Source organism: Syzygium oleosum, unplaced genomic scaffold (assembly GCF_021117445.2).
Source record: "Syzygium oleosum isolate NSW1041296 unplaced genomic scaffold, Sole_v2.1 Sole_v2.24, whole genome shotgun sequence".
Taxonomy (NCBI): Eukaryota; Viridiplantae; Streptophyta; class Magnoliopsida; order Myrtales; family Myrtaceae; genus Syzygium; species Syzygium oleosum.
In genome coordinates this window covers 1,848,206-1,872,567 of record NW_026607508.1, presented here as the reverse complement: position 1 = coordinate 1,872,567, position 24,362 = coordinate 1,848,206, and the positions used below count along the sequence as shown (strand labels likewise).

Below are 24,362 nucleotides of genomic sequence, written 5' to 3'. Positions count from 1 at the left end.
CCTTGCTGGCCTTCTCGGCAAGAGTGGGGCGGTGGAGAGGGCTGTAGCTCTCATCGTCCGGCAAAAGTCTATAGTATATATACATGTCACCAATGGCAAATTATTCCTGATTATTGCTTAGTGTTGCATATTTTTTCTGCGCTCAAGAGTTTGAATGTCTCCCACCATTTCAGTATGCAAAGCATCTTTCTTCCATAGGAGAATAATTGGGATCGAATTGGATCAACAAACTTAATTTTTCTCTGATTTCAGTTTGCTCCACAAATTTTAATAATACCAAGAAAAACTATATCTCGATTAGGATGGAATTGGATCAACAAACTTCTGGCTATAACGTGCATCTACATTATTGACTGCTTATCAGAAGTAAATAAAGAAACTTCCAGGATAGTTTGAGGTTCTCCCTCTCTTCGAATGAGGCAGGGTTTTTTTCGCTCATTGTAAAATTAGAGACCCATCTCAGCCCATCTAGTAACAAAATGGAAAAAAAGGAGTTTCTCTTTCCTTGGTGCAGCTGAAGGAAACGTAAAAAGAATGAAGAAAAGAAGGGAGAGAATCAGCAGCGAGAGAAGAGAGAGGAGAGGACAAATCGATGATCAGCGGTTGAAGACGTTGATTGATGCCGGGAAACGCCATTTGCAAGTGATTAGTAAGAGTTTGCTGCTATCTTTTCCTCTTACGAGTTAGTTTTTCCTTAAGAGTCTAAATTTGGAAGCTCAACTATGTTGACTTCGTCGATGACGATGTGGCTTAGTCTAAGCTATCCAACTGTGATAATTAGGTCCCTCACATCTCTAGTGACATTTAGGATTTTATGGAACACGATTGGAACTTCTCGTTTTTGATATACTGATTTTTCAACGTATTGGGAAGCTGATGCACATTAACGGCGACCGGCAATGTTCTGTACCAAATTTCCGCAATTGCTGGTCAACTTTTGGGTCGGAAGAGTTTTGAGTTTTTTAGTACTTTGAAAGAGCTCTTTTTTTTTTTTTAGTAAGCTCATTTGACAAAGCTTGCTAGAGAGAGATATGACACCCCAAGAATTGCTGCGCAAGATGAGCTTGCTACTCTGTTCTCTAAGTCAAGTATGATGCTCGTGTGGCCTTCGTGTTGACCCATATTTGTGTTCACGTATAGTTGATGTTTTGACCCTAAAAATTGCGTTGCCGTGTAGAGTCTTAGTTGATGTTAGTTGCCACATAAGTTGATATTTGGTTAATATTTCTTTGATAGGATTTTGAAGTTTTATGGGTGATGTAACTTCTAATTGGCTTTTGGTTAGCGGTGAGTTGTGCTTATCACTTCTAAGATTTGTAAACTCACCTCTTGAAAATGATTGGAATTATATTTGTTGTAAGTTATGAAAAAGGCATCACCCGATTTGATATTTATGTAAAAAGAAAATTTTGTATTTAAAGCATATTTGTTTTATAAAGCTCGACCAGGCAAAAATGCCCTCTTGGTTATATGAAATGGCACGGTAAAGCGTCTCTTGAAATAGTGTGGGATTTGATTATGTATGAAATAGTTTGACAAATGCGATATAGATCTTATACTGTTTAAAGCATATTTGTTATGGAAAGCTCGATCGGGCATTTATTACCCACTTGGTATATGAAATGGCATGGTAAAGTGTCTCTTGAAATAGTTTCGAGTTGATTATATATGAAATAGTTTGACAAATGCCAAATAGATTAAGTGATTATTACTACTCACTGAGCAGTCATTTAGTGATATCATTTTGTTTTTTTTTTTTTTCAAAATGTACGCCTACCAACAAATACGACGAAAGTAATATCGGCGGGGGATTTTTAAGGGAGTTGGATTTTAGGTAACTCTCCATCCTAATCCATAACCTAAGGAGGGTGATGGTGCAAAAGTTTATGCTTCATCAAACAGAGAAAACAAGAAACCCTAGAATCCTTTCATAAGCCATGGCAAGTACTTCGGCGCCGACCATTGGCAGAAAAGATTCTGAGGATTACATCAGTCTCTTGCCCGATTGCCTAATTCATCATATCTTCTCCTTTTTGCTCATGAGAGACGTCGTCAAAACTTGTGTTTTGTCGAAAAGGTGGCAGTCTGTTTGGACCACTGTTTCGGATCTCAAGTTCTCCTTCTCTTCTTGTGATGATTCATTTGTGGACAAGGTTTTGACGCTATATGAGTCGCGTAAGGTGAAAATGTTCCACCTTGATATCATATCAAATTACTTCAACCCCTCTAAGATTGATTCATGGGTTCGCTTTGCGATTGATCATCAAGTTGAAGAACTTCTTCTCAGCTTGAATTGGTGGGAGCATTATAAATTGTCTCCATTGCTTTATAATTGCTCTTCGTTGACTAAGCTGTGTTTGAGCGGCTGTCATTTTTCATCCAGCGAAAGTATTAATTGGAGTTCGCTTAAGTCATTGTCCATTCAAAACTTGAACGTGAGTGATGATGTGCTTCGAAAAATTTTTATGGGCAGCCCTGTTCTTGAGTACTTGGATTTGAAAAGATGCTGGGGTCTAGAAGGAATTCATTCAAGAAGTCTGAAAGAGTTGGTGATTGAAGACATTAACTTGGAATTCCCTTTGCAGACTTTTGCTCCCCCTTTGAAAATTTGGACTCCTCGTTTGCTGTCATTGCGTGTGAGGGGATATTTTTATGAGATAATAAGAATTCTTGAAGCATCTTCATTAGTTGAAGCCGAATTAGATTTCGATTCATCCGAAGTAGATTGCTCCTTGCTAAAGGAAAGGCTTTGCAAGCTGCAGAATGCTACTCGAATTCAACTTGGTGCTTGGTGCGTTTGGGTGAGCATAATCATCTTTCTTCCTGATGGACATTATCTTTTCCTTGTAGTTTTTCACTTAGTTTAGTAGACATTATTCTGCTAACGCTTATGGATGTTTAGCGGTTATATTGATGGAATTTTGCATGAGAAATAAACACACTGGTTTGTGATGTACTTAAAAAAATCTGTTTTGGCTATCTGACTTTACTTTTTGATGTGATTAGGTTATGGGGCTTCTGAATGTAGAAGACGTGCAGTTTTCGTGGTCAAATTGCAAGTCTCTCACGATACACATGTCCATCCCCCAATTTAGCTTTCGTGCAATTGCAAATATGCTAGCAACTGTACCAAATTTGGAGAAGCTGGTCATACTTTTTAATCCACCAGATTGTGTCTCGGTATATTCCCTAAACTCTAATTCACAGTTTGGGAATATTTTGAAGGATTAACTTGAATGTACCATCCAAAGTCTCTCCCTTCCTTTGTCTCCTTGAGTCCATTTATTAGTGAAACTAGTATAATACTCTGAAAGTTTCACAACAGTCTCACGAATTCTTGATTTTCTTTTCCTTTCTTTGGTAATGCTACTATGACAGTGACAATGAGAAGATTGAGCTTGCATTCATGAACTTAAATATTGAAATTTTGGTTTCCACTATTTATGATTTCCCATAATTTTGATTGGTGTAGGCTAGGCATCTGATTTGACAAGGCATGGGCGTGAAAACCAAATCATGCTTTCTTTGGAATGTTTAATTTGTTTTTTATCCATGTGCAGGATGAATTTAATTTACACTCCCGCAATGTTGATCAAGAGAGCTATTGGCATATAAGGAAGAAGTTCAAGCGTTGGACTCGGCATCTTAAGAATGTTGAGATTTTTGGATTTTATGCTTGTTTAAGATTCAAATATGAGGAAGTGTTGATGCTGGTAAAGTTTTTGCTCGAACATGCATATGTGCTGGAAAATATGGTCATCAACATAACTCCATGCAAGTTGCTTGAAGTGGCCCGACTAATTCAAAGTTATGACAAAGCCTCTGAGCATGCTGCAGTTATACTCAATGATCTCGAAGATGTACTTGAACAGCGGGGCCATGAAGGAGTTAGAGTAACAACAAAATGTTTGTGCATTGACCATGAGTATGCCTGATTGGAAAGGAATACTGCAAGCCACAACATCAACTATCTCGATCTATTACCCGTAATGTCTCATGTAAGCTTTTCATTGTTTTAAAGCAAGTTCTGGGATTGTAATTTCTTTCGATATTATTGTAAAACTACCATAGTTTACCGACCTTTTTCCTTGAAGAAGTCATTTCCCATCTTGTTTACTTGTTGAGAGCACATCTTGCCATGTGACATCCGGATGGCTTTAATTAATCTTTTTCTAATTATCCATTGTAGATGGATAAAATGTAATGAAATTAACTGCAATACATTATATAGGCAATTGTTGGATGAGATGTATCGGATCCAGGTATCTACATACATGACTTGTAATCATAATTGCCATGTTGACACCCATTACCGGTGTAATCGATGGCGAGATCATATACATATGATCGTAGCAGTGTAGACCCCTTATGCCTGATGTTATATTCAACCAAGTAATTAACCATTTTGTTGATAATATTATGAATAGTTTTGTAATTAAATCACCATAAATTATGAGGCAAAAAATGTTGTCGGTGCCTCTCTTTCTCTCTCTCATTTTTATAGGTGCTTGGGGAGAGTTTGGAGATACTTCAATTTTGAGATATTGCACGCCGTCCGCAAGGGTCGCTGGCCCTCTCCCGATGACCCCCTCCCCTCCCTTCTTCTCTATCTGACTTAGATTTTCCTTTTTTTCCTTTTTAAAATTTTTTTCCTTTTCTTTTCTTAATTTTTGGCCGTTTTCTGGTTTTTCTTAACTCAAATTATTTTGGCTCTTGTTTTTCTTTTCTTTTAACTCTTTTTGGATTTTTCAAATGCCGAAGAAAATATAACTAATAAAAGCGCCTCGGCTCGGTGGATCTTTGGCGCTTATGTGACTCCGGCGAACCTCGGACAGCGCTGCGACCGCGACATTTCTCCTCCCCTTCCCTCTCTCTCCACCACCGTCACCACCACCTCCGTCGCCGGCGTGATCCCACGTGTGTATCATGAAGAAGACGACCTGGGCCGCTCTCGGGCTCACCATTTGGGACCGCATTCCCTCTGGCTCTTACCCAAATTCTTCTCTTGGTGTTTAGCTGGAACACACCGTTCGAAGCCAACCGTCGCTTGTGATATAATTCAGGAAGACCCGAAACTCACGTCACCTGTTCGGTGAAATGCCTCTCTGAGCACAATCTTCAGCTAGATCATGCAATATATACAAATATTTGCACGATCTTTTTTTTTTAATCTTTGTCCCATTAGTTCTTGGTTCAAGTGGGGGCTTTAAAACTTGAGAATGCTAAAAAATACGTTTACCATGAATAGAATATAAGGGAAGCAACTTCTTCGTGATTAATGAAGGTTTGATAAATGGGGGAATAATTTGCAAGATTTTTTTATCATTGTTGACTTTGTCCATGAGTGAGTTTAAATGTCAGTCAATCGATTTGGGAAAAAAATATGATAATCAAGGTCTGGTTCTTCCAATGATTGAATTAGCAAGTTGCTCTGCATCTTTCATGTACCTAGAAGAGGTTGGACCTGCAGTTTGCTTTTATTGGTTGTGTTACAGGAATCATGAAAGAGTTTCAGATGTTCAAGAGCTTCTTGTGATGTCAGTTCAAAGGTCTTCCTGCGGGGGTGAGCCTAATAAAGGTTGGTTGTTTGTTTACCAGAGGGAATGGCAGATTGCCTCAGTCAACTGTACTTGCGGTCTATTCGTTGAGTTTATTCAGCGACCGATTCCTTTTCTATCATCTGTGTGCTTTTCTCTGTTTCATCTGGACCCAGAAAGTTTCTTTGGCGAAACTTGACTGATCTTAAATTATTAGCCATCCAGGTGTTCATTCTTTTCTATGTACAGTTGACAAAATGCTTGCTGAAAAACGAAAACTTTTACTACAGTAATTATCATCATAGTAAACCCCGTGATGGTGCTGTGGTCTTGAATTTGATTGTAAATTGTGCTTGCTGTGGTGGTTGTTGATGCATCCTATGTTGCTGTTGGGCTTGCTGATGATCTGATGATGAGCATGATCTCTGTTGTTGTTTGGGACATTCAGCTCCTCACCTCAATCTCTCTGTATGGACCACATGGACTCGCTCCCCTTGTGGATGAGGGAATTAACTATCCTGACCCCCTCATTTCTCTATATTTTGCCTGCCCTTGCTGGTATCTTATCCTTGCTCGAGCGGGTTTCCTTTTCAGTACCCTTTTTTTACATAAATTGTTAAAAAGGACCCTTCGGTTATTTGAGAAATGGTAGTAGCATCCCTTGTATTTTATTTTTTTTTTATGTAGAGTTGACGTAGGGTTTGAAGATGATCTTGTTCTTCCTTTGTTGGTATTTGGTACATTTCCTTATTTTCCCTCTTAATCTTACAAACCTTGATGTTTTTTAGTATTTTCGGTTCTTTTAGTGCTTACGAGAGTAGAAATTAGATCAAAGTTCTAGCATTAGGAGAAATAACGTTTATATGTTCTAGTAGCTTGATTCATCACATATTTTAGTAATTTCTTCTTTGCTAATTTTTTTTAATTGGTTACTTTTCTTTTCAGTATGCTATTTTCCATATTTAAGGGGGAAAATGCCAAGAGTTGGAGCTCGATTTGGGTTGAGATGGGTCGGCTCCTGGTCGGGTCGAATACGAGTCGCTAGAATTTCATCGCATAAAAATGGTTCAATTTCGGTTGAACCCATTTTCGACCCATCCAAACCCGACCTAACCCTTATGTTACCTACAAGCTTGTTTTTTTTAGAGTTTAAATTTGGAGCCCTAGCTGTGCTGACTTTGTTGGTGATGCTTTGTTAGAGTTTGTCACGCAAGATGAGCTTGCTGCTCTGTTTGCTGCAGCAAGTTTGATGCTTGTGTGGCCTTTTTTCGACCCATAGTGGACGTTGACCCTAAAAATAGCGTCATCGCCCAGAAGATTCTTAGTCGAGATTAGTTGGCGCGTAAGTTTGACATTCGGTTAATGCTTTTTTTATATAGGATTTTGAAGCTCTCAAGGCGGTGTAGCTTCCATTTTCGCTTTTGGTTAGCGGTTAGTGTTGCTTATTTCTTTTATGATTTGTAAGCTTATGTCTAAAAAATGATAGTCATTAAATAAGAAATGAAAGAGGGATCGAATGGTTTTATATTTATTGAAAAAGAAAAAGTGGTGTTTAGAGTATATTTGTTACGTACAGTTGGATATGGCATTAACTACTTTTTTGGTTATTTGTGAAAATGGTTTGAGAAATGCTATATAAAATGTATTCTGCTTAGATGAGATTTGTACTACTCACTGAGCGATGGTTTGCTTATACTATTCATCTCAATTCTTTCTCAGGTTCTATAGCTATTGACAGATAGGACGGGAATGATATGGGCGGGGGATTTTTGAGAGTTAAATTTTGGATATAAGTTGAGATAGATATATATGAAATGATATTTGTTGGGTTTAGTTTGTTTGTCACTGAAGATGTGTATACATTATTTTTTGTGGACTTCAGAACTCTGATCGTGAGCCATAACCTAACAAAGCAATCTCATCAATTAGGGTGATCATGCAAAAGTCCATGCTTCACTAACTAGGGAAAAACAGAACTCTCAGAATCCATTCATAAACCATGGCAGGTACTTCAATGCAGACCATATGTCACGCCCCGAGCTCCCGTCGAGCCCGCGACATCCCGCCTCCAGTCGATCAATTGCGACGTCCCAGGTTGTCGCCGACCTCATCTAAACATCAGAGATTTAATTGCGCACATGGAAACCATAAAACACCCGAACAAAAATTTAACTGGGGAAACATTGGGAGAATATATACATTTCCATTACTCGGTCAAACTTGTACCACCATATTTACAAAATACAAGCCTTAGTTTACCAGTGCACATATTTGAACCCTTCAAGAGTAAGAACAAAAACCGATGACCTGCCATCCAACCCGTAACGACCTTTAACACCCCTCGCTTGGCGTCCACTCAGAATCTAACTCCACATCATCCCGTCTCCCATTTGAAACTCAGCTGTCTCATACTCTGTATGCACTGGAACTCCAAAACGTACTGGGGGTGGTGGCGATGGAGGATTCATGACTAAGGTTTGGGTTCTGAAATATTTGGTTGAAAACAACCGTGAGACACTTCTCAGTAAGTACACCCCTAAACCCAACCTAGGCTATCACGTACCTCCAGACAATTACGCAATCACACACATTCACGTACATCAAGTAATCACAAAAGCAGGCACATCAATTAATATGGTCAGGCTCAATCATGCGCACACCCGCACTCAATCACAATTACATCAGATGCAAATACGCGCATGTACCATTCTCATCTCGCACACATTCTTTCCGTTCTCAATTCCTCTTTCCCACATCACTCGCCAGTGACCCGCGTAAACATACACGCCTCAGGTACACTGCGACCACTCATCACTTCCCACATCACTCGCCAGTGACCCGCGTAAACGTACACGCCTCAGGTACACTGAGATCATTCACCACATCCGGCCCGCGTACCCGTTCACGCCTCAGGCCCCAATCGCGACCTGAGCATCACACGCCCCAGGCCCGATCCCAACTCAGCCCGCGCCAAATGCGACAGGCCTACGTGATTGGAACCCGAGCTTAGGATGCCTCGGTCCAATCCCGGTCTCACCCGAGCTGATCGTGCCTCGGACCGATTCTCATTCTTGCTTTTTCAAGCCTCAGCCTGTGCCAAATGCAACAGACCTACGTGATCGCTGCCCGAGCTTATGATACTCGGCCCGATCCCATTCTTGCACTTACACACCTTCACATAACTTCCACAATCAGAAGCCACACCACTTTTCTTTCTTACCCATGCACATGCTCATCAAGCATTTACCACAATCAACTGGCCCATCACACGCGGCCCGCGCACGCATCAATTAACACGTAAAACATGCTTACTTAGCATTCGACATGGCCAATTTCAACAATTAATTCAATCTGGCCCACGCGTGCACATAATCAAGCACATTTCAATCCATCAAACCACGGTTCAATAAACACACAAGGCCGCTCATGGGCCCACAATCACAGCCACGTTCATAGGCATAATTTCGACATTTCCATGCCTATTAAACATCACAATCTAACCATACTACCACACACCAAACCGACACTACCTGGCCTTAAATCGAGCCCTAAGTTTGCCAATTCCATCCCACAACATCTGACACTCTATTCAGTCTCACTCCAGCCTCGAAACATCCTCATTTCATCCTCGAGTTACCTCATATAACACACAAACAAATACTCAATTAAATCAACCCCATCCAGAATAATTCAAACATGCCCAGAGCACGTAAATTGCCAATTTTCTCCAACCAAATGGCGTCGGATTAATTCCGATCCTTCACGGGACTTTCTCGCCATAATTTCTAGGTTCCAAAAATTCAACTTGCATCCCAATCGGACCATCACAACCCCGTGAACAGTAATCCACAGCCAGTGAACAGTGTTTCGCAGCATATGAACAGTAATTCGCAGCCCCCATTTTCTGAATTTCCAATAAATATTACCCGAATTAATTCCTAAGGCCCGCCATAAAATTTCCACTCCCTATCCATGTAATTCCGCACCTAATTTCATACTGATTTTGTCCGGAATTACCCGTCGATACCCAAAGTCCTAAATTAGGTTTAGGCGCGACTTACCCGCGTTGGCTAACTCATCATATCACATGGTCAATTGAACAATCATTTCAATTGAACCCAAACGTGCACGAATCAAACATATTTACACCAGCCCATTGCACAGATGCACACACAATTCTACCACCACAACTCAATTATAATTAAAACGCAAGTAAAACACATAAATTTCTATTTTTCTCCCACCAAACGACGCCAAATTGATTCCGGTCCTTCACGGGACTTCCTCGCCATTAAATACCGGTTCTAAAAATCCAACTTGCGTCCCGAACAGAGCTTCACAGCCTCGTGAACAGTGATTCTTAGCTTAAAATTCCCTCAAATCATCCTCCAAAAATTCCAAATTAATTCCTTAAGGCCCGCCATACATTCCCGGTCTAAAGCCCCAACATTTCGCACCCGCACAAGTCCAATTTCACCCAAAATCAAATTGTTCGGCGATACCCAAAATCCTAAATCGGGATTAGAGTATGACTTACCACGTTCTAGGCTAAAACGGCTAGAACGGAAAGCGGTGGTGCTCTACGGCGAAGGCGAACAACTCACGGTGGTTTCCGGCTTGCACGGCGGCGGTCCGGCAGCGGCGTGGTCTTGCACGGCCGGAAATGGGTCACGGGAAGAGAGAGAAAGAGAGGGGAAAGAGAGAGAGAGACGGTGAGGTTGGAGGGCGGCACGGCGACGGCAAGGTGGCGGTCCGGCGGTGTGGCAAGCGGCGGTGAGCAGCGGTGGCGCTGGCGTGAAGAAGAATGGCCAAGGAAATTCACGGGAGAGAGAGGGAGAGCTCACGGCAATTTTGGGGGAGGTGTTTCACGGCAAAGGAATAGAAAAATGAGGTGAGAAAGATGACATTCTTGACCTAAATAGGAAATTTTGACTAAATGCAGAAATGACCAAAATGCCCTTTACCCTTAAAACATACCCTTTAATAAATCCTAGGGGTAGTTTGGTCACTTTCTCCGTTTCTTGTCCAAATCGAATTTTTCCGAAGGAATTGACCGCACCAAAAATTCACACTTGTCACGTGCAACGTCGTCCTAACTTTCCGGCGTGACTTCCTAATTTTCCGGTGTCCAATTTGGGCAAAAATTCCATAATTAAATTCTATTAAACGCAACTCGAGCGTTTCTCGAGCTAACAGGCGGCTTGCTGGGGAAATTCGCAGAATCGACTCATGACTGATACTGAATCGAGTCACATGCAAGTCCGTTCGGTGCGTGACGATCTCGGTTGTCATAAAAATCGCGAAGATCAATCACTTGATCCGAGGGGTACGAACGTTCGGTATAATTTTGGAATCATTCGTCAAGTCGTTTCGTGGTCCAACGGAATCACCCGCGATCCACTACTAGGACAGTGGCGAACTGACCCCTAACTATCCTTGGATCGGCCAACAGTGGCTCAAAATATCACTTACGCGATTTAATGGTCGAAATCCATTCACGATCGAATTTCCTTTAGCCGCGCGAATTTAATTCCCCCTAATAGCCTTTCCCTAATGGTTAGCATTCCCAGGAATGATCAGTTCCGGGCGAGAATTTACCGCGAGCACATCTCATAAAACTCAATTATTCAATAAATTCCAATTGGTGGAAATTTCGGAATGTCACACCATAGGCCGAAAAAATTATGAGGATTGCATCAGTCTCTTGCCCGATTGCCTAATCCATCACATCTTCTCCTTTTTGCCCACACGGGATGTCATCAAAACGTGTGTTTTGTCAAAAAGGTGGCGGTCTGTTTGGACCTCTATCTTGGATCTCAGGTTCTCCGTCTCTTCTTGTGGTGATCCGTTTGTGGAAAGGGTTTTGACACACTATGGGTGGCCTAAGGTGAAAAAGTTCCACCTTGACGTCAGATCAGAGCAGGAGCCCTCTAACATTGATTCATGGGTTCAATTTGCAATTGATCATCAAGTGGAAGACCTTCTTCTCGACGTGAATATTTGGTGGTATATACCATGGGAGGATTACCCATGGACGGAGGATTACACATTGTCTCCATTGCTTTATAATTGCTCTTCATTGACTAAGCTATGTTTGAGAGGCTGTCGTTTCCTATCCAGCGAAAGTATTAGTTGGAGTTCGCTTAAGTCCTTGTCCATAGAAAATGCGAGTGATGATGTGCTTCGGAATATATTGACCGGCAGCCCTGTTCTTGAATACTTGAATCTGAAAAGTTGCTGGGGTATAGAAGGAATTCATTCGAGGAGTTTGAGAGAGTTGGTGATTGATGGTCATGTCATGGGATCCCCTTTGCACATTTTGACTCCTCGTTTACTGTCATTGCGTGTGAGAGGGTTTTTTCGTCATGAGATGATAAGAATTATTGAAGCACCTTCCTTAGTTGAAGCCGAATTAGATTTCGACAGTCCAGCCAAATCAGATTGCTGCCTGCTAAAGGAAATTCTTTGCAAGCTGCAGAATGCTACTCGAATTCTTTTTGGTGTTTGGTGCCTTCGGGTGAGCATAATCATCTTGCTTCCTATTGGACGTTATCTATTCCAAGTAGTAATATACTTAGGATGGTAGACCTTCTCTGCTGAAGCTTAAGGATGTTTAGGTGTTATATTGATGGAATTTTCAATGAGAAAAAAAGTACTGGTTTGTCATGTAATTAAGCTTCTATCATTGCAATTTATGCTTTGCAAATGTAACCAAAACAAGGATGTGACCCTTCGCAAACCTTCTTTTTGGTGATCTGACTTTACCTTTTGACGTAATTAGGTTATGTGGCCTCTCAAGGTAGACGACATGCAGGTTTCTCTGCCTAATTGCAAGTCTCTAACGCTACACATGACCGTTTCCGAATTCAGCTTTCCTGCTGTAGCAAACGTGCTAGCAACAACACCAAATTTGAAGAAGCTGGTCATGATTTTTAAGCCATCCGATAGCGGTGCCTTCTCGGTATATTCCTTAAACTCTTATTCACGAGTTTAGATATTTCAAAGGATTAACCGGAATGTGTTATCTAAAATCGCTTTTGTCACGCCTCGAACCCCATCGAGCTCGCGACATCCCTCTTCGGTCGAATTAGTGCGACGTCCCAGGAAACGTCGCCGACCCAAACGAACCCATCAGAGTTTAGTCGCGGCGGAAACATCAAACACTCAAACTTATAATTTACCTGGGGTACTAGGGAGAATAAATTGCCAAACCACTAAATCATATACTATACCTCAATTTAAGCACAATATCAATTTACAACATAAACTTATGCCACAACCGCCAATTCTGAAACCACAAAGCAAAATATACATATTGAACTACTAAACTGCAAACCACCGATATCATAAAAGATTAGTAGCCTGGGTAACGCTACATCAAAATGGGACACTTCCAGACTCTTCCTCAGCTCCAACTAATCCCTACGCCCTCTAGATGGCGTCCGCTCTGACTCACTCCCTTCGGAATCCTCGTCCGAATCCTCATCAGGCACAGCTTCGTCCGACGACTCCAAATCGGCCTCAACTTGATCGGGAATTCTACCACATCATGATAAGTATGCATAACAATCCCAAATACGCGGTAGCGGCGGCTGCAGAAGGTTCATGGCTCGGGCGGGTGATCTGAAATGGTTTGGTTGATACAACCATGAGACACTTCTCAATAAGTACACAACCTAAACCTTATCTAGGCTACCACGTATTCCACACAAGTCCAGACACCGAATCAAGCAACACCGAACAACGTCCACACAATCGTACTAACAATCACATGCGATCCTACCTGGGATCCATCATGCACATCCCTGCATGTCAAACAATAATACAGCCAATTCATTTATATCCATACTCATCCAGCACCATATCACACGAGGCAAACCACACTCACACACTAACTCACGCCATGCGTCAACTTTCACAATCTTCACGCGTCAAACCAAATCTAGCTCACTCTCAACTTTTCCACCACTACCGCGCCCGCGTAAAACGCATATGGCCAACGGTCTTCTGACCTCGTCAGGCATCGTCATCCCATCGGGCCGGGCATCATCACCTCGTCAGGGATGGCATCGTCCCGCGTAAACGAACACGCCTCAGGACGGAATCCTACATTCTCAACTTTCCTTCCCTACCGCACCCGCGTAAAACGCATCAGGCCAACGGTCTTCTGACCTCGTCAGGCATCGTCACCCCATCGGGCCGGGCATCATCACCTCGTCAGGGACGGCATCTTCCCGCGTAAACGAACACGCCTCAGGACGAAACTTACCCCGCGTAAACGAACACGCCTCAGGGTATCACTTTTCCAACCAATCCTACATTCCCATACCTTCGTTCCACTCATCTCACACGTATCACACGGCCACACGTACACACGGCCACACACAATCTCACGCCTCACACTCACTTCGCACATGCACATCCTTGCCACACAAACACCACACAATCACACATGCTTGACACGTGAGCTCATTTCGCAATCACACCACACACCTCACGGCCATACACACAAGGCACACGGCCACTTAATATTCAGCCCAACAATCATTCAGAAATCAACCAACAACTACAACCACTTTACAAACACACCATCCACACACAAACACACATTCAGGATCAATTCCCATCACAAGGGCAGCAACTATTCAACCTCGACACCCCCACCATTCCGCTCATAAAAACGAACATCCAAAGAATCGGGGTAAAATTGGGCAGTTTACACGGTGACCGAAATCCCATTCAAATAAATAGTAAACGAACTCCAAAAATTCTGAGATTTGGATATGTTGCGTGAAACATCTTGATAAACATTTTCCGTGAAGAACTCGAAACCAAATTCCAACTGTAAACACCTCTTTTGGTCACTTGAAGTTAGATGAAAATCAACCCGCTCGGTCAGGCCGCCTGACCATAAAAATGCATCTCATCCAGTACCCAAATCACCTTGTAAAGCCTTGAAATTTTTATATGTCATAGTCACAAATGTCCCCAACAAGTTTTGTGAAGGAAGTATTTGAAAATGTGTCTGGAAAAATTTATAAAAATTCGAACAGACCCGAAGGTCGGAGGAACAGTATTTCCGGCACACTAATTGCGGTCCACAGATGGACTTCCGAATGGCCTCCAATGATTTCCAAAATTTCTCAAATTAAATTATGTCATACTTCAAGATGTTGGGAGAAACTTTCATGAAGAAAACTTCCTCAAATTCGGCCCACAAAATTCTCCACAAAAATAGAAAACCGGACGGGTACAGTAGTCACTAATCCGAGAATCACCCCAATCAACCAAAATTCAAGTTCTAGCTCACACCCATGGATCTCCAACCCACAAAACTCATTCCCAAATATCTAATCCAACACGCAACAGCCACTAACATCCATGGTCAGCCACCAACAACCACGATCAACACCCTAATCAACCCCTAAACTACCCTAAACCGCATCTAAACGAGTCCGATAATACCCGATGTCCTAGGCAAGGATTAGATTGCGACTTACCCGACTCTAGACTCACGCGGCTAGAGTGAAACGGGTGCGTTCGGCGCGGCGGCACGGCTCGACAGTGGCGACGGCAAGCGGCGGTGGCAATCCGGTCGGGCGGTGACCGGCGTGCGGCTGCTCGGCGAGGGGAGGGAGCTGGTTCGGTGGGTGAGGGAGAGGGAGAGAGATGCCGTGAGATGAGAGAGAGAGGAAATGAGGAGAGAGAGAGAGAGGTCTTGGCTTAAAAACCAAGTTTTGACCAACTTTTTGCCAAATGACCAAAATGCCCTTCTCTCTACTTTTCATCTGACGGCCCAGATCGAATCTCATCCAAAATATCCAAGGGTAATCTTGGAATTTCTCAAAAAGTCCAAGGGCAAAAGTGTCTTTTCCAAATTTTGGGGGCAAATGACCAAAACGCCCTTGCCTCATAAAACTAACCCTTTAAAAAGCCTTAGGGGCAAAACGGTCACTTCCTCATTTCACACCGAAATCGAATTTTTCTGAAGGAATCGAGACAATCCAAGACTGAACACTCTAATAACAACATCGTCCAAATGTCCTGTCGTGACTTCCTAAATTTTCCATGCCCAAATTGATCTCTAATTTAATAACTGAATTTTAAATAACGTAACTTGAGCGTGTCTCGAACTAACGGGCGGCTTTTGGGGAAATTCGCATATTCGACCCGTAACTGATACTAAATCAAGTCACGTGCAACTTCGTTCAGATCGTGACGACCTCGGTTGTCAATGTAATCGCGAGGATCGATCGCTAGTTCCAATAGGCGCGATCGTTCGTTATAGGTTCTGGATCGTTCGTCAACTCACCTCGTGGTCAAACGGAATCACCCGTGATCCACTCGTATGACAATGACGAACTGACCCATAACCATCCTAAAATCGGCCTACATTGGCTCAAAATGTCACCTCGACGATTCTATGGTCGAAAGTCAGTTCACGACCGAATTTCTTTAGTCGCACGAATTTAAATCCCTAATTAGCCCTTCCCTAACGGTTAGTATCCCAGGAATGGCCAATTCCGAGCAAGACCTAGCTACAAGTACGTTCATAAAATCACTCATTTCATAAATCCCAAATGGGCAAATTTGAGGATGTCACAGCTTTCTTCCTTTGTCTTCTTGAGTCCATGAATTAGTGAAACTAGGATAATCCTCTGAAAGTTTCTCGACTGTGCAGCCTATATTCAAATGCTCCCTCTACAATGCTCCGGAAGTTTCATGACAGTCTCAGAGATTCTTGTTTTTCTTTTTTTGTGTAGGCCACTGTGATGGTGACAATGAGAAGATTGTGCTTGCATTTATGAACTTGAGTTCCGAAATTTTGGTTTCCCTTGTTTATGATATCCTCTAATCTGATTACTGTAGGCTAAAGATCTGATTTGACAAGGGAAGGTTATTCTTTCGGGTGATTAAAACATGATGACATGGAAACTAAATCGTTTTTTATTTGGAATGTTCACTTTGTCTTTTATCCATGTGCAGCTTCACATGGGCTCCCGCGATGTTAATCACGAAAGCTATTGGCATATAAAAAAGAAGTTCAAGTGTTGGGCTCGGCATCTCAAGAATGTTGAGATTTTTGGATTTTATGCTTGTTCAAGGTTCAAATATGAGGAAGTGCTCACAATGATAAAGTTTCTGCTCGGACATGCATCTGTGCTGGAAAATATGATCATCAATGTTGAAAATCATAAATCACAACACTATCTCGAGGTAGTTGATTCACAAAAATTGCTTGAAGTGGCCCGACGACTTCAAAGTTATCACAGAGCTTCTAAGCATGTTGTGGTTATACTCAATTATCTGGAAGAAGGGCACAGAAAGCGGCAGAAGAAAGGAGTTAGAGTAACAACAAAATGCTTGCGCGTTGGCTATAAGGATGCTGATTGGAATAGCAATACAGTAAGCCACAATGTCAACTAGCTTGATCTGTCGCTGGTATCGTCTCATGTAAGTTTTAAGTGTTTTAAAGCAAGTTCTGGGATTGCATTTTGTTTCGAAATTGTTTTACAAGGTTGAGCAATGCATTGCCATAGCGTTTCCTTCTCTAGCCCTCCATCCTTTAAGAAAGTCCCTATTCACATAAGTAATGTATCTGATCCAGTTATCGATAGACATGGCTTGTAATTAAAATTATTTTGTAGATATCCAGTACTGGTGCAGTTGATGGTGAGGTATATATATGCTTGTATATGTTATTGATCATAGCAATGTAGACATTATGCTTGATGTCATGTTCGACCAGGTAATTCACAATTTTGTTGGTAATATAGTGTACACAGTTGTAATCAAATTACCGCATTTATAACAATAATCATATGGTATAATTCCACAATTAAAGTCAGCACTTAGTTGAGGGTATGACTAGGCTCAAGCATGTTGCGATTGTTAGTTTTAGTGTCGTTTCTCTTAGTTCAAAACCTGTAGTTGCTGTATTAAGATTTATACATGGAAATGCATTTGTGTTGGATAAGATGGTGATCCTCACCATTGGACCAAAATGTAGGAAATGGTCTGAAGCCGCCCGAGTTGTTCTAAACCTCCATAGAGATTCTCAAAATGCTGAAGTTGTTTGGGACAATCCTTTCAAGGGGATGTAACAGTCTGAATTTTCGATCCTTTTCCCGGGATTTAAGAAATGAATTTGATCAATGCACTATAGTGAGGTCTCACCCGGAAATGCGCATACACGGGATGCTAACCTTAGGGGTAGGGCCGTTACGGGATTGAGTTCGCACGACCAAAGAACTCGACCTGGGTTCGATCTTCGACCATATGAATTGACGAGGGAATGTTTTGAGCCAACCGAGACTGGTCTATCTGATTGATCGTGTCCGAAGGGAACTAGTGACAGACCCTCGCAATTATATGACAACCGAGGTCGTCCTGGGTAGAGTAAACTCAAACGTGATTTGACTTAGTGTCGGTTACGGGTCGAGAGCGCGTAATTCCAGAGAGCCACCCGTTAGCCAGAGATAAGCTAAAGTCACGATTGTTCAATTTTAGTCATTTCTTAGAATTCGGGCTTGGGAATCGAGAATTTTGAAAGTGACAATTTTGGACGGCCGATGACGTTTTTGGCTTGGCCAACCTTGGGGCCACCCATTTCTGCAAAAAAATGGATTTCGGTCCGAGACCAGGAAAATTACGATTTTGCCCCTGTGGACACCGATGTTGGATTTTGAGGCCGTTTGAGGTTATTTTTCGAGGCTGATGCCGTTTTTGGGTTGCCACGCATATCTGGAGTGGTTTCGGACGAAAATTGGAATTTTGGCTCGGAAGTGAAAAATAATATTATTTTATTCCCGAAACTTTGCAGTCAATTTCCGAGGGCTTAAAAAGTGAATTTCGCGGATCCGACGCTATATTATGTTGGCCACGCCCATATGGAACCCGTATGTGCGAAAATTGGAATTTCGCCCCGGGACCGGAAAATTACCATTTTGCCCCTGGACCCGGTATTGGGAATTCCGAATTTTGGACAATTTTGGGCAATAATTGAGGTCTAAATTAAGTGAAAAAAAGAAATTGGAATTATTGATTTTCCACATTACCCTTGAATTATTGGATAAGGATTAATGTGGGCCAAGTGTTCAAGGGCATTTTGGGCATTTTTGGAAATGTTGATCCAACTAGTCAAACCTCTCTCTCTCTCTCCTCCCATTCTTGTTCCCCAAGCCGGTCACTCCCCCCCCCCCCCCCCTCACGATCAGTTTCTCTCTCTCTCTCTCTCACTCTCTTCATCTTCTTTTCCTTCCATCACCGCTGCTGCTGCTGTTCCGCCGTTTCAGCCAACGTTCCAGCCCCGTTCTGTCTCGCTTCTTAGGTAAGTGACCTCCCCAAATGTCGCCTAGGACCTCGGGTATTGTTAGGCTTGTTTAGGGCTCGGTTTAGGGTGAGTTTAGTGGCTGGTTTGCTCGGTGGTGTGTGTTGGCTGATTTCCAGTTAGGTTGCTGCTGCGTCGCTAGTATTTGTTATTTTTAATGTGACTTGTGTGGCCAGAATTTGAGGAAGGTTTCTTCATGAAAGTTGTTTCCAACATCTTGAAGTATAACATATTTTAATTTGGGAATTTTTGGAAATCATTTTGATGCCATTCGGAAGTCCATCTTTGTACCGAAATAAAACTGCCCGATTTACTGTTCACCCGACCTTCTGGTCTGTTGGAATTTTTATAAATTTTTCCATGCCTATTTTCAAAATACTTCCTTCACGGAAATTGTTGGGCACATTTCTGGCTATACCATATAAACATTTCAAGGATTTCCAAAATGATTTGGGTGCCGAATGAGTTGTATTTTGATGGCCTGAGGGGCTGTCCGAGCGAACCGGATTTCGTCTGACTTTGAGTGTCAAAACGAGGTGTTTACGGTTAGAATTGGGTTTCGAGTTCTGCATGGAAAATGTTCATAAAGATGTTTTGTACAACATATCCAAATTTCAGAATTTTTTGAATTGATTTACTATTTATTTCAAATGGATTTCTGTCACTGTGTAACTGCCCAGTTTGGACCCGATTTTGTTCACTCTCGGTTTTTATCTCTCTCGGACTGATTAGGCGATGAAATTTTGAGGTTTAGGGAGCTTGGATTAGGGCTGTGATGTTGGGGTTTGATCGGAATTAATTTGTGCGATTAATTAATGGGATTGTGCCTTGAATGGAAATTTGTGCGTGGTTGTGTGATTGCGCTTGTTGGTTGGCTTGGAAATCGTTGTGGGCTGATTTGGTTTGTGCATTGGGCTGAATGTGGTGTGGTGGCGTGCCGTGTTTGTGTAGCCCTGAAGTGTGGTGATATGGTGATGTGAATGTGCATTGAATTCGCGTGCCAAGAGCGTGTGGTTAAGTGGTGCGTGTTCGTGTGACGAGAATGCGAAATTATGAAATGTGTGTGAAGTGTGTATGTTTGGCAATGTGTTTGTGTGGTGGCGTGGTACGTGTGGAGAGTGTGGAACGAAGGTTTGGAAATGTGGGATTGGTTGGAAAGGATCTGTCCTGAGGCGTGTTCGTTTACGCGGGACGATGCCGTCCCTGACGAGGTGACGATGCCCGGCCTGACGAGGTGTCGATGCCTGACGTGGTCAGAAGACCGTTGGCCTGATGCGTTTTACGCGGGCACGGTAGAAGGAAAGTGTGTGTAGGATTCCGTCTTGAGGCGTGTACGTTTACGCGGGACGATGCCGTCCCTGACGAGGTGACGATGCCCGGCCCGACGGGGTGACGATGCCTGACGAGGTCAGAAGACCGTTGGCCTGATGCGTTTTACGCGGGTGCGGTAGCGGTGAAAAGGCTGAGAATGAGCAAGAATTGGCGGGACAAGTGAAATTAAGAAAGTGGCGTGTGGTGTGAGTTGGTGTGCGAGTGTGTTTGTATCGTGTGGTGTGATGCTCGATTATGGGGTAAAAACTGCTAGGCATGGTATGGGACGTGCCCAAGTGGGTTTTGCTCTATAATCGGGGCACGCGCGCGGCGGTGATGTATTTCTGTGGCATACTGGCTGTGTGGTTGACTAACGTGCAGGGACGTGCGTGAGGAATTCCAGGTAGGGTCGCATGTGATTGTTAGTTTGGTTGATAGATTGTGTGTTATGCGTGTTTTTGTCCGGCGGTACGTGAGTACCTACGTGGGGTTTGGGGTTGTACACTTATTGAGATTCGTCTCACGGTTATATAACCGCCACTTTCAGACCCCCAGCCTTAGACCCAGGAGGCCCGCCTCCTCTTTTTAGAGTTTTGAGGAGTCGCCCAGGGAGCCCAGTGGAATTGCAGGCGATGCCTAAGAAGTCTTCCGGAGGATCGAACTAAGCGAAGTGGGAATATGAAGGAAGGAGGCGACCCTTAGGTTTTTCCCTAGGCCATTTTAGGGGTTGTTTGACTTGGGTTATCCGATAGTGAAGTTAAGATAACCAAACCCCTGAACTTTTGTTAAAACGGTGGTGGAGGATGTTCGTCTGTATTTATGTTTGTATATTCGGTGCTGTATGAATATGTTGTTTGATTGTTGTGGTGTTCTACCCCGTTGTCATCATCGTTTTGTCCGGGGTTTTTATATCCGCTTCCGCATGTGGCTCTGATGTTTGGGTTGGGTCGGCGACGCGTCCTGGGACGTCGCAACCATTCGACCGGAGCAGGGGATGTCGCGAGCTCGATGGGGGTTCGGGGCGTGACATTCCCGTTTTGAATTGGTATCAGAGCAAGGATAGCTCGATATCGATAAGGTCGAGACCTGGAGTGATAAGGAGCGACGACTCCAGGGTAGCCAGTTAGGGAGCCCTTTGTAGATGCGTGTATATGTTGTTTGTATGTGTTTTGTGAGTACACGCCTGTGATTGCTGAGTGGGTTATTGTGGTTATATTGTTGGGTGAGACGAAGGTGCGGCAGGACTCGAGGTGAGTACGAGAACCCTGTTGAGTGTTTAGTAGTGTTGATTTGATGTCGGGTGATCGGTTTGATGGTGGGTTGCTTTGGTTGTCGAGTGCCGGTTATCGAGATTGATGCCCGGGGCTTGGATTAGTGTAGTTGGCCTAGGTCCCTAATACCCGTGTGGACTTATAGCAGGCAAGAGAGTAGTAGGAAGCTGATACAATGAGCAGCGAAGGAAGAGGAGTAGGAAGAGTCCCAAGAAGGGGTGCTGGAAGAGGAATAAGAGGTAGAGGTCGTGCTAGAGCTAGAGCCGTAGAGGACATGGATATGGGTGCTAGAGTGGTAGAAAATCCTAAAGCTGGTGTTGGAGCTGCAGTGGACCCCAGAGCTGATATTAGACCTGCGGAAGATCCGCGTATGGAAGGAGTTCTCAGAGTATTAGAGAGGATTGGGAATATGATGGATAGGCTGTGTTGATCATGTGTGATTTTGAGATAATTGTGGGCTTGGATTGATTAGTTAAACAAAATGCTGTAATGGATGCAGTATTAGGGTGGTTCGGTTTAGTCTGGCTGGACACCTTAGATTTGAGATTGTAAGGAGTCGAGAAGGAACCTCGATAGTTGCGCTGTTGACAGGATTTAAGTAAGAGATTTTATTGGATGGCCAGTTTGGACGGACTATACAGATTTGAAAAGATATGTTGGGAATATGTATATTGGATTTTAAGGGCAAATGGAAGGAACCAGTTTTAAGGAATAAGACGGTCCCATTGGTCAAAGATGTTTGCGAATATTACGGGATAGAAGGTACCATTTGGGAGAAAGGAATAATGAGACGTCATCACCCCCATCTGTTTGGATAGCAGATATAGTTGTAAATTTCGAGGACGAAATTTTTATTAGGGGGGAAGAATTGTAACAGTCTGAATTTCGATTCTTTTCCCGGGATTTAAGAAATGAATTTGACCAATGCACTATAGTGAGGTCTCACCCGGAAATGCGCATTCACGGGATGCTAACCTTAGGGGTAGGGCTGTTACGGGATTGAGTTCGCACGACCAAAGAACTCGATCTGGGTTCGATCTTCGACCATATGAATTGACGAGGGAATGTTTTGAGCCAACCGAGACCGGTCTATCTGATTGATCGTGTCCGAAGGGAAGTGACAGACCCTCGCAATTATATGACAATCGAGGTCGTCCTAGGTAGAGTAAACTCAAACGTGATTTGACTTAGTGTCGGTTACGGGTCGAGAGCGCGTAATTCCAGAGAGCCACCCGTTAGCCAGAGATAAGCTAAAGTCACGATTGTTCAATTTTAGTCATTTCTTAGAATTCGGGCCCGGGAATCGAGAATTTTGAAAGTGACAATTTTGGACGACCGATGACGTTTTTGGCTTGGCCAACCTTGGGGCCACCATTTTCTGCAAAAAAATGGATTTCGGTCCAAGACCGGGAAAATTACGATTTTTCCCCTCTGGATACCAATGTTGGATTTTGAGGCCGTTTGAGGTTATTTTTCGAGGCTGATGCCGTTTTTGGGTGGCCACGCATATCTGGAGTGGTTTCGGACGAAAATTGGAATTTTGGCTCGGAAGTGAAAAATAATATTATTTTATTCCCGAAATTTTGCAGTCAATTTCCGAGGGCTTAAAAAGTGAATTTCGCGGATCCGACGCTATATTATGTTGGCAAAGCCCATATGGAACCCGTATGTGCGAAAGTTGGAATTTCGCCCCGGGACAGAAAAATTACCATTTTGCCCCTGGACCCGGTATTGGGAATTCCGAATTTTGGACAATTTTGGGCAATAATTGAGGACTCAAATAAGTGAAAAAAGAAATTTGAATTATTGATTTACCACATTGCCCTTGAATTATTGGATAAGGATTAATGTGGGCCAAGTGTTCAAGGGCATTTTGGGCATTTTTGGAAATGTTGGTCCAACTAGTCAAACCTCTCTCTCTCTCCTCCCATTCTTGTTCTCCAAGCCGGTCACTCCCCCCCCCTCACGATCAGTTTCTCTCTCTCTCTCTCTTTCTCTCTCTCTCTCTCTCTCACTCTCTTCATCTTCTTTTCCTTCCATCACCGTTGCTGCTGCTGCTGTTCCGCCATTTCAGCCACCGTTCCAGCCCCGTTCTGCCTCGCTTCTTAGGTAAGTGACCTCCCCAAATGTCGCCTAGGACCTCGGGTATTGTTAGGCTTGTTTAGGGCTCGGTTTAGGGTGAGTTTAGTGGCTGGTTTGCTCGGTGGTGTGTGTTGGCTGATTTCCAGTTAGGTTGCTGCTGCGTCACTAGTTTTTGTTATTTTTAATGTGACTTGTGTGGCCTGAATTTGAGGAAGGTATCTTCATGAAAGTTGTTCCCAACATCTTGAAGTATAATATATTTTAATTTGGGAATTTTTGGAAATCATTTGATGCCATTCGGAAGTCCATATTTGGACCGAAATAAAACTGCCCGATTTACTGTTCACCCGACCTTCTGGTCTGTTCGAATTTTTATAAATTTTTCCATGCCTATTTTCAAAATACTTCCTTCACGGAAATTGTTGGGGACATTTCTGGCTAGAACATATAAACATTTCAAGGTTTTCCAAAAAGATTTGGGTGCCGAATGAGTTGTATTTTGATGGCCTGAGGGGCTGTCCGAGCGAACCGGATTTCGTCTGACTTTGAGTATCAAAACGAGGTGTTTACGGTTAGAATTGGGTTTCGAGTTCTGCATGGAAAATGTTCATAAAGATGTTTTGTACAACATATCCAAATTTCAGAATTTTTTGAATTGATTTACTATTTATTTCAAATGGATTTCTGTCACTGTGTAACTGCCCAGTTTGGACCCGATTTTGTTCACTCTCGGTTTTTATCTCTCTCGGACTGATTAGGCGATGAAATTTTGAGGTTTAGGGAGCTTGGATTAGGGCTGTGATGTTGGGGTTTGATCGGAATTAATTTGTG

General features: G+C 42.9%; 1 protein-coding gene across 1 annotated transcript in view; it reads left to right on the top strand.

The window, feature by feature from the left end:
* Positions 1-11,205: 11,205 nt before the first annotated feature.
* LOC115694523 (F-box protein At5g03100-like) overlaps positions 11,206-24,362 on the top strand; it is a gene marked incomplete at its 5' end in the record, with an annotated part of 46,356 nt that continues 33,199 nt past the window's right edge. The window contains one exon of the mRNA XM_056302500.1: positions 11,206-12,054. Coding sequence (XP_056158475.1) covers positions 11,206-12,054 — 849 coding nt within the window. The remainder of the gene's footprint in view (positions 12,055-24,362) is intronic.